At 63.3% G+C, this 14662-nt stretch overlaps 1 protein-coding gene across 8 annotated transcripts; it reads right to left on the bottom strand.

Moving 5' to 3' along the window:
- Positions 1-230: 230 nt before the first annotated feature.
- SLC4A3 (solute carrier family 4 member 3) lies at positions 231-14424 on the bottom strand. Of its 8 annotated transcripts, none has more exons than XM_070269328.1 (23): positions 14138-14424; positions 13255-13398; positions 12778-12943; positions 11897-12174; positions 11642-11757; positions 11015-11214; positions 9282-9430; positions 8946-9126; positions 8350-8485; positions 7907-8090; positions 7362-7461; positions 6711-6895; positions 5845-6070; positions 5480-5698; positions 4909-5057; positions 4535-4729; positions 3853-4071; positions 3415-3504; positions 2738-2904; positions 2027-2280; positions 1569-1738; positions 1216-1389; positions 231-554 (listed from the first exon to the last, which is right to left on the bottom strand). In XM_070269328.1, exons 2-23 carry the CDS (start codon positions 13303-13305, stop codon positions 477-479), a joined length of 3687 nt encoding a protein of 1228 aa, XP_070125429.1. In that variant the 5' UTR covers positions 13306-13398; positions 14138-14424; the 3' UTR covers positions 231-476. The 8 variants fall into 8 exon arrangements, with proteins under 8 accessions (XP_070125429.1, XP_070125431.1, XP_070125430.1 ...); XM_070269330.1 differs by having other exon boundaries at positions 11897-12231; positions 14138-14260; XM_070269329.1 differs by lacking the exon at positions 14138-14424 and adding an exon at positions 14027-14116.
- Between the last annotated feature and the right edge of the window lie 238 nt (positions 14425-14662).

Genomic DNA, 14662 nt, shown 5'->3' with positions numbered 1-14662 from the left:
CTGCTCTTCAGCTGTACTTGAAGGGGCTCCAGAGGGTGATGATAAGGCCCAGCTCTGACCTTCTGTGATCTCCATTCTCTCCCTTTCCCCCAAGAACTCTCTGTCCTTGCCTCAGACTTCTCCCCAGGTTTTGGTGACCCTGGAAATAGAAGGCTTCCAATTCTTCCAATTCCAGATGGTTAAGCATGACCTGAGAAACTAGAGATGGCACCAAGAAAGTGAGGCAGACACAAGACAAGGAGTGTGGTTATAATGAGCTCAAAGCCTGCGCCGGTCTGGTCTGTGGAAGGGCCCAGGTGAGATGAGGTCAGTGCCCCGGGCAGAGTCAGGGGGCCACTCTGGCCGTGGCATCTGCAGTGGTTCCAGGCACGTCTCTGGGTCGTGAGGAGCCCGCTGGCCCCGGGGCTGGGCTCTGACGGGGCCCTGGTGTCGGTCACTAAGGTGTCGGGGTCTCTGAGGGGCACCCTGTTGCAGGATCACACGGGCATGTGCAGCTCGTTGTACTCGTCCTGGCCGTCCTCGTCGAAGTTCGGTTCAGCATCCTCCGAGTCCAGCTGCAAAGGGAGCAGAAGGTTGGGAGAGGCTGGGAGGCAGACTCACCCCTCCCGTTCCTCAGCTCCTCCTCCAGCCAGCAGCCCTCACTGCTCCCAGACCTTTCCAGGCCTCACTGTCTGCAGGGAGCGTGACCCCGGTGGAAGCACATCTCTCTGGCCAAAACCTCCAGTCACTCCCCAGCGACACCTCCTAATAATAAGAATAGCAGCTACCACATATGAAGTGCCTTCCTGGGGCCACTCCTAGGTCCTCGGTACCTTTGTACACACCATGTTTGGGTGGACGGTTTTGAAAATATGCCCTTTCCTCTAGGTGACCAAAACAGGGCTCAGGACAAACTTCAGCGCCACCCCACCCCAACTCGTCCCTCGGCTATGGGCTTTTGTTCAGGGCACAACCTACACAACTGTCCGCAGCAGCCCTGTGCTCACTTCACACCAAACCATCGCACTCAGTGCTTTACCTGGATTAGTTTCATCCTCCCAACACCCCTGGAAGGCAGAACCTATGCTCAGCCCCATTATACAGACGGAAGTTAGACTCCAGGTTAGGTACCTTGCCTGCAGTCACTCAGTTAGCAGATGCTAGCAGAGATTGGTGCCCAGGTCCCCCTGATTCCAGAGCCCAGCCCCCCACAACTGCCCCAAACACATCCCTTACCGCCTGCAGCTCCCTCTCCTGGAAGAGCCGGGGCAGCAGACAACGCCTCAGAGGCACCGTAAGCAGCAGCAGGAAGGGGAAGGCGAGCGAGGCCGCCGTGGACTTGACCACCCAGAGCAGCGCGATGCAGCCCAGCTGGATGCAGGTGAACAGGTGCATCCGCCACGTCTTCACCTGGGGACCAGGCACCGGGTCTCACTATACAGCGCCCGGCCTGCTCCCACCATCTTTGGGGACTCGGCTCCCCAGGTCCCAACTTATCCTTCACAGTCTTCTGGTCCATCTCCAGCCCAGGGATCCCTCGGACCCCTCCCATCACCCCAGCTCCCCACCTCCATGCCTCCTGGCCCTACCTTGGTCACGTAGGGCTGCTCGGGATGGTGTTTGGCTGGCATGAGGATGAGCAACAGACGCTGGGACAGCTGGATACCAGACAGTGACGTGACCCCCATGTACAGGAAAATCCCAAAGAGCACGGCCAACGGGATCCGGCGCAGCACAGCCCCCATGACGATGGACAGGCCTGGTGAGGAGGGGACAGGGACCATCTGACTGATCAGCTGGGCATCATCACCATGAATAAGAGAAGACGGAGCAGGACAGAGCACCAGGAAAGGGCTTGGTGGAAAAAGGGCCCATGAATGTCAAGAAGCAGGTTTGGGGGGCAGGGCGGGGGCTAGACTGGATGCATTTTGAGATTCTGAAGGGACCCGGGTCACGCCTGGGATAGAGAATGAATGTAAGGCCATGGGACCCAAGAAGGCAAGTCTGTGGGGCGGGCGCTGGGGCCTTGCAAGGTGCATGTTCTCACCCACGAGGCTGGCGATGAGCACGCCGGTGACCCGCTGCTCCCGCACCTCCTGGATCTGGGGCTTGTCACCGGGTGCGATGGCGGTGCGCATGACGGTCAACGCGTTGACATGGGTGACTGAGCGGACGGTGGCGGCCGTGAGCCAGGGCAGCCCAAACAACCCACAGAGGCCGCCCAGGGAGCCAATCAGAAGCAGGTCCAGGTGGAAGCCAGAGCCTTTGAGGAGCCTCCGGGCCTTCTGGCTGACAATAAGCCTGCGGGGAGAGGCCGGGCAGCGCGGTGAGTGGCTGGAGGCAGGGCCAGGCCCACGCAACAGGGGGGGCGGGGTGGGGGGAGGCACACGCAGAGAAGAGCTCTCCCCAGGACCTGCCAGCTTCCTCCTCCAAGTTCCCAAATTGAAGCTCTCACATGGAAGCAAATTTGAGCCAAGTTCCCATACTGTAGATACTTAAAATACCACAAAAGCCAGATGCCAGATCTCACCACGTTATTGTGGTTTAACCAAAATGAGATACATGTGAGCATCACTGGGTGCGAGAACATACTGCCAGAGTGTTCTGAGGACTGTCAAGTGCCACCCTGCACATGGTGGCAGCAACAGATGGCTACCACGCCAGAGCACCCCAGGGAAACCATGCCCCAGATGCAGGTACCCCCTGCCGCCAAGCCCACTGCCCCCCACTCCTCCCCAGAGCTCCCCAGCCCTCTCACGCAGTGATCTGTGTCTCCATGAAGATCAGGATGAGGACCAGGAGAGCGGGGACGGCGGCTGCCACCATCATCCAGGGCGGGAAAGGACGGGCACTGCCCAGGGGTGGGATGAACCACGTGCGCTTATGGGGGGAGGTCACCGAGAGCCCCGTGGGCACCGTCAGCTTCTGCATGGCCAGCAGGAGACAGGGTTCAGGGACACGGGCTCCCCATGCTAGGAACCCCACGCAGCAGCCGCTCCCACCAAGCTCGGTGTCCCCAGGACCAGGGCTCCGGGGAATTTGGGTGTGAACGGGTTTAGAGAAAATTCGTTTTGCATCCTCCAAAGTCACTGTCCCTCCGAGGGTCCGGTAGAAGGCAGGGAAATGACATACTTTCTCCCCGAGCCCTGGAGCTCTCAGGAGACCTGCTGTGGGGACAACTGTCCTTCTCCCCCCAGCCATACACCTGCTCCTCCAGGATTCTTGACTAATGGTCACACACACGGCCTCAGACGCCCTGGCTGGCCAACTTGGCTGGACCACACAGCTCCTTCTAAAACCCCCAGCACCCCTACCCCAGGAGGGCCCCAGCAGGTGACAGCCGCTCCACAAAGAAAGCTGGTCCCAGCCCTGACCTTGGGCTCTCAAGGCCCTGGGATGAGAACCAGCTGCCAGAGGGGGTCGAGGCTCACTCACCTGTGTGTAGGTGTCTGTGATGGAGTAATCTACCAGGACCATCACCAGAATGGAGATGGGGATGCCAAAATCCCCGATGATGCGGCGAGCCTGGAGAGAGAGGCCAACCGGGGCAAGGGAGCAGAAGGCAGAGGTGAGGTCAGGAGACTAACACGGGGGCTATTACCCCAACCTCCCTTGGGTCTGAGCTGGAGCCAGAAGTCCCTCAACCGGCCCCTTTAAACCCCCCAGGTGCCAGGCCAGCCCAGGAGGACATCCTCTCCTGATTAAACTTCTCTGAGGCTCATGACGGGGTGGGGGCTGCACAGACTTGGTTTAGGTCCATGGGTTGACGGGGAGAAGGGGCAGCCCCTCTCTGGAGCAGAGCCAGGCGGTGACAGCAGGAACTGAGGGGGACCCACGAGGGCTCCCCAGGCCGCACACCTGGCAGCCACGCACCTTGCCACCCAGGAAGCGGCTGTTCCTGAACTTGCGTAGGAAGAAGGCGATGAGAAAGGTCCCGAGCATCAGGATGAGGGACAGCAGAGCCGTGTTTGGCTGGTTCCTCGGGCCTGGTGGCCCCTTGGTGGGTGGCAGGGCAGTCCCATTCACATCCAGCCCAGCCTCCGATGCCCCCTCCGGGGGGTAGAAGGGCAGCAGTGGGTGCTCCGTGAACACCTGTGTGGGTTGCGAGGTTGCCCTATGGCTCACCTGGGCAGGTGACCCTGATTTCATCACCATCAGCACACCTGCAAGGGAGAGGGCTGGCCTCTCACATACCCAACCAGGCAGCAGGAACACAGCACATCCAGCTACATCTCACACACACCCGCCCCTCTACAAACGGCCACCCAAGGACACCGGGCCCTGTGGCACCGACAGTGCCCCACCCCCCTTCCCGTCACATACCTGTGTAGGGGAATCCCGGAGTGCTGACCAGCAACTTCTGGGTCTGACTCCCTCCCCTTCAACTCCGACCTAGCCCAGGGTGTCCCCGACCCCCATACCCACACTCAACAGAGCACCCCTCCTTGTCCCGTCTGCCCCCAATGCTCCTTGCCGCCCCCTCCCATGCTGTCCTCCCAAGGGCACTGCCCAGCCCCCATCTCCACCCACCCCCAAGACCTCTCTGGACCTCCACCTTGTAGAGCTTGTGGAAGGTCTCGTAGATGAAAATGAGCGAGATGAGGAAGGCAAAGATCTCCTGGGTGAAAGGCGAGATATAGCGGACCAGGAAGCTGCCTTCGGCGGCCACCAGGGCAAGGACGAAGACCACCAGCCAGAGGCCAACCCACACCCGGCCGGTGAGGTACTCCAGGTCCTGGGCTCGGCAGAACTAGCGGCAGAGAGGGAGGGGAGGTTACACAGCGGCCTGCCCTGGACGTCAGGGCCCCCGGGGTGGCGGGAGGTGAACTCCAAAGGGGAAGAGGGAGAGACGGCAGGGACTCGTCGCCTGGGCCAAGGGACAGAGAGATGGGCAAGTGATCCCTGGGGACAAGCAGGCAGGGCGGACACCTTGAAGAAGGCTTCTTCGAAGACGAGCAGTGGCCCTGAGAAGCCAACCACAAGCAGCGGCTGGGCTCCCAGCAGAGAGAAGAGGACGCCAAGCACAGCCGTGGACACGATCAGCTCGGACACGCCCATCAGCCCCTCGGTCTTCTCCCCTGGGGTAGGTGAGGGTCAGTGGGACAGCCCTGACCCGTCCCCTCTTCCTCCTCTAGCATCCCTTAACCTGGACATCCACCAAGAACCAAGCAGCCCCCCACCCCCATCGCTCCTGCCCCTCACCACCAGCCCCCACAAGGACCCCTGACCCCTTGCACCCCTCCTGCCCTCCTCACTCTCTAGCCCCCTTAAAGTGACCACTGGGATCCCCTGACCCAGCAGCTCCTCAAGATGGTCACACTGGGGACTAGCCCCTCCCACCCATCAGCCCCCCGAGGTGATCATTGGGACACCCTGACCCAGAAACCTTGCAGGTGACACTGCGCCCCCTCACCTCTCCTCCCCTCCCCCCAGCTGGTCGCCTCACCTCTTCCCCCCACCTCCTCTAGCAGCCCCCCGAAAGCGATCCCCTCCCCCTCACCTAGCAGCCCCCCAAAGGTGATGGCAGGGCTGAGGGCAGCGAAGTAGATAAAGAGCACAGCCGCCACACACTGGGAGTGCAAGGCATCACGCAGGTCGCTGGGGTAGTGTGGGTAGCGGCGTTTCACATCCCGGATGAGCCCCCCGAACACCGAGCCAGTCCGCAGCAGGGGGTCATCTTCAGGGGTCGCCTCAGAGCCCCCCAACTCCACAGACAGTTCTGGGGGAACAAGGGGCTGCTGGAACAGACCACACTCTCCTGCTCGGGGACCCCGGGCTCACTCCTTCCCAGCCTGGGGCACGGCCTTAGGAGCCGCTGCGTAGGGAGCGTGTCTGTGGGGGACTCTGGGCCCCAAAGGGTCTGACCTTTCCCAGGGGCCGTGTAGCCGCCCCGGGTGGTCATCTCGACTTTGGTCTGTTCCCTCTCTCGCCGCTTCCGCAGCAGCTCGCGCTGGAAGGCAGCCACGGAGCGCAGCAGATCGCGCCCCTCCACCTCAGACGGCGGGATCACGATGCTGCCGTCCAGGAACTCACTGATGGCGCTTAGGAGGTCCTGCCGGTCGTCGGCCTGGTAGGCAGCCTCGTGAAAGAGCTGGCGGCAGGAGAGGCAGGGGCTGAGCAGCTCAGGGAGCCCCTGGGAGGGGGCTTCAGGAGGAGGCGGTGGGCCATCGCAGAGCCAGAGGCAGAGTGGACACTCAGCCACACACATGGGTCTAGTCCAGTTGTCAAAGTACTGACTCACGTCCCTGCTGGCCATCACGCAGCCACAGCCCTGGACCCCCGTGCCCTCTACTCCCCTGGGAGCCTCCAGACTTTTCCACAACACAGAGACTAAGGGGTCCCACCCGGCACAGCAGGAGCTTCCAGAACCCTTCTCACCCCACAGGTTGGTGAGTATTCACATCACCCCCAGCTAGAGCACCAGCAAGTCCAAGCCCAGGAGAAGACACAGCAAAGACCACCACATCCAGCCCTCCCGTTCAAGTCTCATGTCACATCCAAAACGTGGGGGGTCTGGGCTTTTTCTCCCCCTGCAACCACCTCCCCCTCCCACGGCCCCAACGCTGGGCTCCCTTTCCTCCCCTCGGCCAACAGCTCCCTCCACCACCACCCCAGGGCACCATCTCTGCCCCTGAAGGCCTCCAGCACCCTTGCATCCATGGGCACCGCCCGAAGCAGTGAGAGAGACAGGGAACGAGAAGGGCGCGGGGGAACAGGCCTGGAGTGCCCACCTTGTCAGACATAAGGGTGGCAATGGAGCGCCCGAGCTCGTGGTAGTCAGTGCTGGTGTGGCTGGGCCCCAGCATCACAAAGAGGAAGCGAACCGGCACAGGGACCTCAAGCACGGACTCCAAGAGGACAGCCTCGTTCAGTCGCACAAAGGCTGCCGCCGGCTGCTCCAAGAAAGGCACACAGCCTGCAGGGGAGAGTAAGGCCCAGGGCGCTGAGCAAAGGGGAGAGGTCAAGGCAGGCCCTGGATGGGCTACCCGGGGCCACCATGTAGAGTTGAGCAGGTTGCGCACTGCATACGGAAACCCCAATCTACAGGAGCCCTATTCATTTATATATTTGTATATTTATTACAATTTACCAACAGATGGAAATGAAGGGTCTCAAGGAAGGGGTGCTTTTCTCTAATCCTCGCCAAGAAGCTATATGGACTAGCAGCAGTCCAAGATAGCAGAAAACGGGAGGGGAAGCAGGCAGGGGACTGGGGAAGAAAGGGCTGGGGGCCAGACCAGTTGTGAGGAAGAGCAGGGGGCCAGAAGGGAGCCCAGCTGGGGCCGGAAGAGGCAGCCTACAGGCCAGAACTGCAGACAAGCAGACCCGGTGGAGGCGCCCACCCCCTGGAGCCCCAGCCCCCAGTGCTTGGCCCTCCTCACCCACGAGCACCACAGTGGCCTCAGCATCCTCGGGGATCTTCTCCAGCAGCTTCAGGCTTTTCCCCCGGTGACTGTCTCCCCCAGGCATGTGGAGGGGCTTCTGAGGACGCAGAACTGGAATAGGGCTGGGACCCAGACCGGAGGCCGTGGCAGGCCCTCCCATCCCTTGCTCCAGCCCTGGACTCTGCCCTCCAACCCCTGGATCCGGGCCCTGCTTTCTGCCTCCTCAGCCAGGGTAGGGACTGTCGCTGGGCCCCACATCAGAGGGGACCAGCCAGGGATGTGGGCCCCTCCTCCAACCCCGCCCCCCCCCCCAGCCTTATCTTGTTTAAAAGGCTCCCCTAGGTCTGCCTCATCATCCCAACTAAACCTCCTGTTTCTCCCCGACAGGGGGCCCCGTGCGTGTGGCTATAGATCCGCCACAGGCCCAGAATGGCGCCGGGCATCCCGCCTCCCCAACCTGCTCAAGGAAGCCTCATCGGTGGCCTCGGGTGAAGCTGGACGCCCTCCCGTCCCCCAGCTCAGGGCAGAGCAAGGCGACTGACCTCCTTGGCATCAGGGTCGTGAGGCCAGAGCGGGGCTGGCTCCCCCAGGTCATCAGCCATGGTAGGCACCGCACCATCAGGGCCATGACTGGGGGTGGGGTGATGATTCCCCAGGACCGAGTTCACACTGGAGCTGGACGGGTTTCGGGGAAAGAAGCCACTGTCCTTGTCATCATTGGGATGGCTAGAAGAGGGCAAAGGGGGCAAGGTGGGTTAGGAGGAGAGGCCCTTGGTGGACTGAGGTCATGAGGAAGTGAGAAATGGAGGGCCAGGGGCCTCCATCCCTTCTGCCTCAGTGTAAGAAAGAACTTTCTAATGGCTGGTGCTGCCCAAAGATGAATGAGGAGTGAGCTCCCCATCACTTGGGGTATTCAAGCAGAGTCTGTGCTCCTGGAGGGGCAGCTGAACTAGAAAACCCCCTCCCAGGGACCCCACCCCAGCACCTGTGTTTCAGGAGCAGGGTGCGAAGCACACTGGCCCTGTCCTCTGGCCGGATCTGGTCGGACACAATCATGGTCTCCACCACGAGATGTGCAATGCCCGGCAGAGTAGTCTGCTCCAGGTCCAGGAGGGCAGCTCCTGCGGGCACAGTCAGGGGAGGGAGTATGGTCTCATCAGATAGGAAAAAACCACTCCCAGCTGTTCTGCTCCCCTCTCCCTAGGCAGGCAAAGGTGCGGGGTGAGGCAAGCCCCCCGCCCCAGGCAATGAGCCCGGCCCAACAGGGGGATGTGAAAAGGGAGCAGGAGAGCAAGGCACGGCCCCTCCTCACCCAGGGAAGGGAGTCATCTGTCGATTTCCTGAGTGGGGACTGATGCCTCCTTTGCCCAGGTACAGGGCCAGGTACCAGCAGCACAGCCCTGCCCCCTCAGAGCTTACGGCTGCGCAGGCAGTTGGACTCCACATCCCCAGGTGGCAGCCAGACCTCGCCTGGGCCCTCCAGGGAGGAGTCCCCGGGAGCGGGGCAGCCTGGCGCGGGCCGCACACTGCGGCCTGGGAAGAGGGCGTGCAGCCCCAGGGCCAGGCCTGCGGGGCCCCTACCGTGGGCAAGGGTCCTCCTGAGCTCCAGGAGGCTGCGGAAGGAGAGCGAGGCCACGTGGGGCTTCCCCCAGCGCTCCGTCTCCTCCTCCACGTCCTCCTCAAACTTGATCCAGCGGGCCGTCTCCCGCCAGTGCGGCTCCTGGCTTCGGTCCAGCATCAGCTCGTTCAGCTCCACAAACACCTGAGTGGGCGCCGAGCATGAGGGCCTGGGGACCACCAAGTGGGACCGGCTGTCCTGGGGACACCGCGAGGGCGAGGCGCGGAGGAAGGGAAAGGAAGGCTCTGGGGAGGAGAGGTGAGAGGAAGCTGCGGGCCCACTCCCTGGGGGTCCGGTACCTCATGAGGCCTCCGGTCCAGCTTCTTCTTCTTCTTCTTCCTGCGCAGGATGGGGGCCAGGCCCCCGGGGCTGCCCCGCCCACCCTGCGTCCGGGACGGCTTCTTTACCAGGTGCCGACGCACACCAGGGTTGTCCTCCAGCCGGTGACCTGCAAAGAAGGGGGGCTTGGGAGTCCCAGGGGTCCAGCTCGGGGCATGGGGTCCTGGTCAGCCCCTCCAGTCCCCTGCTCTGCCCAGCCAGGCTACTTGGTGGGCACCACAGTCACCCAAGGGCCATGCCAACAGGACCACCCAGTCCAGTGTGGCCATTTCCTAAATAAGGACACTGAGGCCCAGAGAGGGGGAAAGACTAGCCTTAAGTCTTGCAGAGGACCCCTAGCCAAGCCACGGTAAAAAGGCAGACCCCAGCTCAGTCCACAGCTCCTGCCGTGGCCACTGCCTCTCACTCTGGAGCGCCACGACCCACATGGAGTGGCCAGACCCCAAGACCCGCGCACTTTCCCTGTGGCGTCTCTGGGTACCCACATCTCCCTCCACAGGTACACACTGGACAGACTCAGGCCAAGCTTCTCTCCTTTCCTCCCCACCTGCCCCTTCCAGGCCAGCAGCTGGGGAAAGGCCAGCAGCCCAGTTACTCACAAGCTGGTCCCCCTGCCACAGGGCTCAGCTGGCCCCTGGTGGACTCCCTCAGGTCATAGTCCTCAAGGTCCAGCACAAACATCTCTAAGTCCTCTGAGGCCAGCGAGTCTCGAGGGCTAGGAGCTGGAGCCCTCCCATGGCCCTGGCCCTCAGCGTCCCTGGGCCCAGGGCTTGGCGCCCCATTGGGCTCCGTGACCTCCTCCAGCGGGCTCGTCATTCTCCCAACAGCCGAGGCCTCAGCCCCTGCTCCCTCCCAGAGCCCCGGCTCTCCTGAGAGGTGGGAGCCTGGACAGGAGTGGTCTGTGTCCAGCCAGAGCTGGAGGTGGCCAGGCCTCCGACCCCAACTCCCCACGTCCCCAGGCTTGCTCCCGGCTGCTTCTAGCCCCCACTCTGGGTCTGTAAACACGCCCTCCCCCTGCCCCCCCCATCCTGCCACCACTGCTGCTGCCATCGGATTGTTCCTGTCCCTGTCCTCAGGCCCTGGCAACTTTCCATGACGTATTGAGCTCAAAGCTCTCCCCCCCACCCTCGCCCACACACTGTGGTTCCAAGGGGGAGGAGGGTGGGGTCAGTGATGCCCCTGGCCTGGGCACAGAGCCCCGTGGGTGATGACAGGTGGCACAGAAACCAGGGCGCTGATAAGATGGAAAGAATGTGCCAAGATCACAGCCAGGCCCAGCCGAGGGGGATGGGATGGGATGGGGGCCCCAACACAGGGAGCAGCAGGGCCTGGCAGACGGGCTCAGACTCAGGGGGCTGGTCCAAAGGGAGTGAAAAGAGTTTGTCCTGAGAAGGGGAGCTATGGGGGAGGGGGAATATAATGATGTCCCCAAACATCACGTGGAAGAGGTGGCCGCCTTATCCCAGGGGTGACTCAGAGGACAGAATCAGGACAGAAGGACAGAGGGAAATCTCAACTCTGGCAGCCAGAGAGGTGGCTTAGAGAGAGAGTGAGCTCCCCATCGCTGGCCACATGCCATCAGACAGGGATGCTGCAGAGGGGACTCAGCCCCGGGGCGGGGAGCACAGAGCCTCTCCAAGGCCCCTCACAGGCTGGGGGTGGGCCGCGGGGGCTGCCCCAGGGTGTCACTCACTCTTCATGTCATCCAGGTCTGCGGAGCCCAGCATCTGGGCCTCCGCCTCGTCTGTGGGCACCTGATGCTCTGGGCCACCGGGGCCGCCGAGGGCACTGCCTGGGCACAGCCGCTCCCGCAGGTCATAGCTGGCCAGTGGGCTCCAGGGCCGGCTCTTCTCCCCGGCAACTCGGGAGGCCCGGGCCCGGGGGCTGGGGGAGCTGAGGAGGCAACATGGCAGCCTTGGACTTCACAGGGAACCACAGTGGAGAAGGGCCAGGTCGGGGCTTCCTTTGCCCTCCCCCAGCTTGGGGTGGGGCCTGGAGTGGCCTCCTGGACACCAGACACAGGCTCCTGGGCAGAGAACGGAGCTCCCCTCCACCTTCCTGCCCCCATGGCACTGGTCCCCCCTTCCTCTCTATCCAGGGCCTCCTCTTCACTCTGACACCCTCTCTCCCGGAGGACTGTCCCTGTCCGCCTTCTGCTTCTCTCCTCCTTGTGAATCATGTGGACAGAAAAGAGGCCCCTTGCCACCTTCTCTGCCCCCTCTCCTTTCCTCCTCTCTTCTTCTCTGGATCAGAGCTAGGGACACTCCCCAAGGTCAGGAAGGAGCCTGGGACCTGCTCAAGGCCGGGCTGGCGCCAGTACCTGACCGAGTGCTGGGGGCTCTTGTCGGAGCGTGGGCCCACCAAGGGCAGGGGCTTGGTGAAGGCAGCCCTCCCCGGGGGGCCGGGACTGTCATCCTCGTCACTTCCAATGGAGAACTGTGGACAAACCAACCAGACAGTCGGACGGACGTGCCCTGGACTCCTGCCCCAACTCTGCCCCCAACGCCCCACTCAGCCTGGTCCCTCTGCCGTGGCCCCCTGCGCAGCCAGCCCTCCTGTGGGGACAGACCCCTACCTTTGCTTTCTCGGGGGACCCTGAGGGTGGGGGCTCCACAGGCTCTGCCTCAGATTCCCCTTCCTCTTCCTCCTCCTCTTCCTCCTCCTCATCCACTCCGGCTCCCCCCTCCTCCTGGATGGGAGGGGTCCCCTCAGAGGGGGGAGCAGAGGTTTTCTCCTTCCTCCTCTTCCGCCTGGCTTGCCGCGCAGAGGTGGGGGGCGTTCGCCGCATCTTGTGGGGTGGAGGCAGGCGCGCCGAGAGCGGGTGGTGGGTGTGGTGGGATGTGTGCCGGTGAACTGGGGGTGCAGGAGAGCCGGTTGGGGCCCCCCAGCAGAAGGGGGGCCCTCACCACCCTAGGAGCACACACCTTAATCTAGCTCAAGACCTCAAACAAGGGCACCCTAGTCCCTCCTCCAGAGCCAGGCTCCCCCCGACACCTGTGTCCATGTCCTGTCATTGGTAAGGCCTGGTAGAGTCGGGGAATGGGAGTAATGGAGAGGGGAGGTCATGAAAGGGGAGGAGAGCTGGATAGGAGGACATGATATAGCAAGGAAGGGAAGGGTAGAGGCAGAAGAGCTAAGGAGGGGAGATGAGGATGCAGAGAGCAGGGCCAAGGGTATGGCAGAGCCTTGGGGAAGATGAAGGTCACTGAGGGAGGCCTCAGGCCAGTCTCCCTACATCTCCCCTGCGTCTGGGGCCCGGCTCCCCTGGCAGGCGGACAGGCGATGGGTGAGTAAGGCAGGATGACTTAACATGGCATGGTGGCCCCGCACAGCGTCCAGCACAGCGTCCAGCACAAGATGGCACTGGGTGACCAAGCCAGTGGTGAGCACGGTGATGGTGGCAATGAAGGTGATGGTGGTGAGGGCGGCCACACTAGGGGTCCCCAGGCTACCCACACTCAAAGTCCCGCTCGCTGTAGCTGCGGCTGGGCTTCTCGGGGTCCCAGGCCGGGGGCTTGCTGATGAGGTCCCCAAACCTGCTCACAGCCAAGGTCTTGCCCAAGTCATCATCCTCCTCCTCCATGTCTGGACTCAGAGGGGGCTCCTCCAAGGGCACCCGGACCTGCAGACTCAGACAGCCTCTCCTAAGAACCCTTGACCCGTGAACACCCCACACCCACCCCAACTCCAGGTCCTGGGTGGGGGCTGGGGAGACCAGCAGGCTCCATCTTCTACAGCCCCTTCTCCCTGGGCCCCAGGCTTGGGAGAGAGGGGGCAACAGATCTGAAAAATACCAAAAGGCCTCCTCTTTCTCTATACCCCCCGGCCCAGCTCCATCCCTGGATCTGGGGGTCCCAGGGTCGGCCAGAGGACGCCCCTCTCCTCCTTGGGGTCTCTGCCCCTCCTCTTCCCACCCCCGCGCGCGTCAGTCACCTGGGGTAGGGGGGAGGCGCCCCCGGGCGGCGGGATCACTCCGTTGGCCATGGCCGGAGAGACAGCTTGGGAGGGTCTGGCTCACTGGGGGACCCGTGACCCGGGTGAGAAGAAGGGGGCGCTGCAGGGACCTAGTGGAGAGCCCTGGGGGAGGAGGGCGGGGTCAGGATCCTCGGGCGGCCATCCCCTCTCTCTCCCCGGAGCCCGATCCCCCGCCCGAGCGAGCGCCGATCCGAGGCCCCGCCACGCGGGACACCGGGGCCCCGGCCCTGGCCCGCGCGCCCGCCCAGCCCCGCCCCGCCCTGCGGTACCTCGGGGCTCCGGAGCGTGCGGGGCCCGCGCCGGCCGCCGCACCCCATCCCCCCCGCGCTCGCTCCCGGGCCTGTGGCCGCGCAGGGCCGGCGGCCGGGGGGCGCCCGCGGCCGCGATGAGCGGGCCGGCCGGGCGGACGCAGGCGCCGGAGCCCGCAGCCCGCGGCTCCTCCTCCTCGCGCTCGGCTCCGCAGCTCCGCCGCCGCCGCCGGGCCGCACAATGGGAGCGGGCGGGCCGTGACTCACCCCGCCCCCCCCGGCCCGGCCCCCACGCGCGGGCCCCCGCAGGACCCCACCTGCTCGCCAGCCCCTTCGCCGGGCGCGCCACGCATGGCGGGGGACGGGTGCGCGGCCCTACCGTCCCGCAATCCCCAGATCACTCCCCACCTTGCTTCGAGCCTCCCTTCCTCTCAGGAGCCCTGGAGGCGACCCCCCCCCCAACAGACACAAGTCGCTCCAACCTTGGGAACTCGGCTCACAGTCCCAGGGAAGCACCCTTCAGTGCCAGTATAGCCCCAGATGCGCGGCTTCTGCCACCGGGCGCCACCCAACATTTGACCTTGGCACCTTACCTCTCCTCTCCGGGCCTCGGCTTCCCCATGTGGAGCCAGCCGGGCCTGGAAAGGAGTGTTCCAAGTTCCACTCAGCTCTAAGATTCTGTGGCTCGGTTTCCACATCTCCTTCCACGCTCCCCTGCTCTCTGAGGTCACATCCTTTTCCAAGGGCAAGGAACTACTGGATCTCAATTTTACCCTCTGGGGTCTCGCTGAAACTCGGCACCTAGCACAAGGCCATGTCCAGAACAGCCCCTCCATAATATCTGCTGAAAGCCATGTGCCTGAATCCTTAGGAAAATATAAGAGGATGGGGGGTGGGGGACCCCAGGATGGAAGTGATGGGCAGGGAAGGTGGAACTGGCCAGGCCCAGGAGAGGGAAACACCTCCGGGGGAGGAGTAGGGGGGGAGGCGGGCAGGATGCTGGGCATAATGGTGCTCTGTGTGGGGAAGCAGTTTAACCCTGTGACCTCAAGTGTGTAATTTACCCTCTGACCCCAGCCCTGATCTGGGTTTCAGCTCAACCCCAAGAAGACTTCCTA

Source organism: Equus caballus, chromosome 6 (genome assembly GCF_041296265.1).
Source record: "Equus caballus isolate H_3958 breed thoroughbred chromosome 6, TB-T2T, whole genome shotgun sequence".
Taxonomy (NCBI): Eukaryota; Metazoa; Chordata; class Mammalia; order Perissodactyla; family Equidae; genus Equus; species Equus caballus.
The sequence above is the reverse complement of the archived record's forward strand: the minus strand, read 5'-3'. Positions and strand labels throughout refer to the sequence as shown.

What these genes read in the sequence shown, in the direction of transcription:
- SLC4A3 (XM_070269328.1), bottom strand. Translation starts at nt 13,305, where the DNA reads ATGGCCAACGGAGTGATCCCGCCGCCCGGGGGCGCCTCCCCCCTACCC. An exon ending in GGTCCCCCGAGAAAGCAAAG is followed by an intron (nt 11,758 to 11,896) that starts GTAGGGGTCTGT and finishes GTTTGTCCACAG; the next exon opens with TTCTCCATTGGAAGTGACGA. An exon ending in AGCAGCCCTACGTGACCAAG is followed by an intron (nt 1,390 to 1,568) that starts GTAGGGCCAGGA and finishes CCTGGTCCCCAG; the next exon opens with GTGAAGACGTGGCGGATGCA.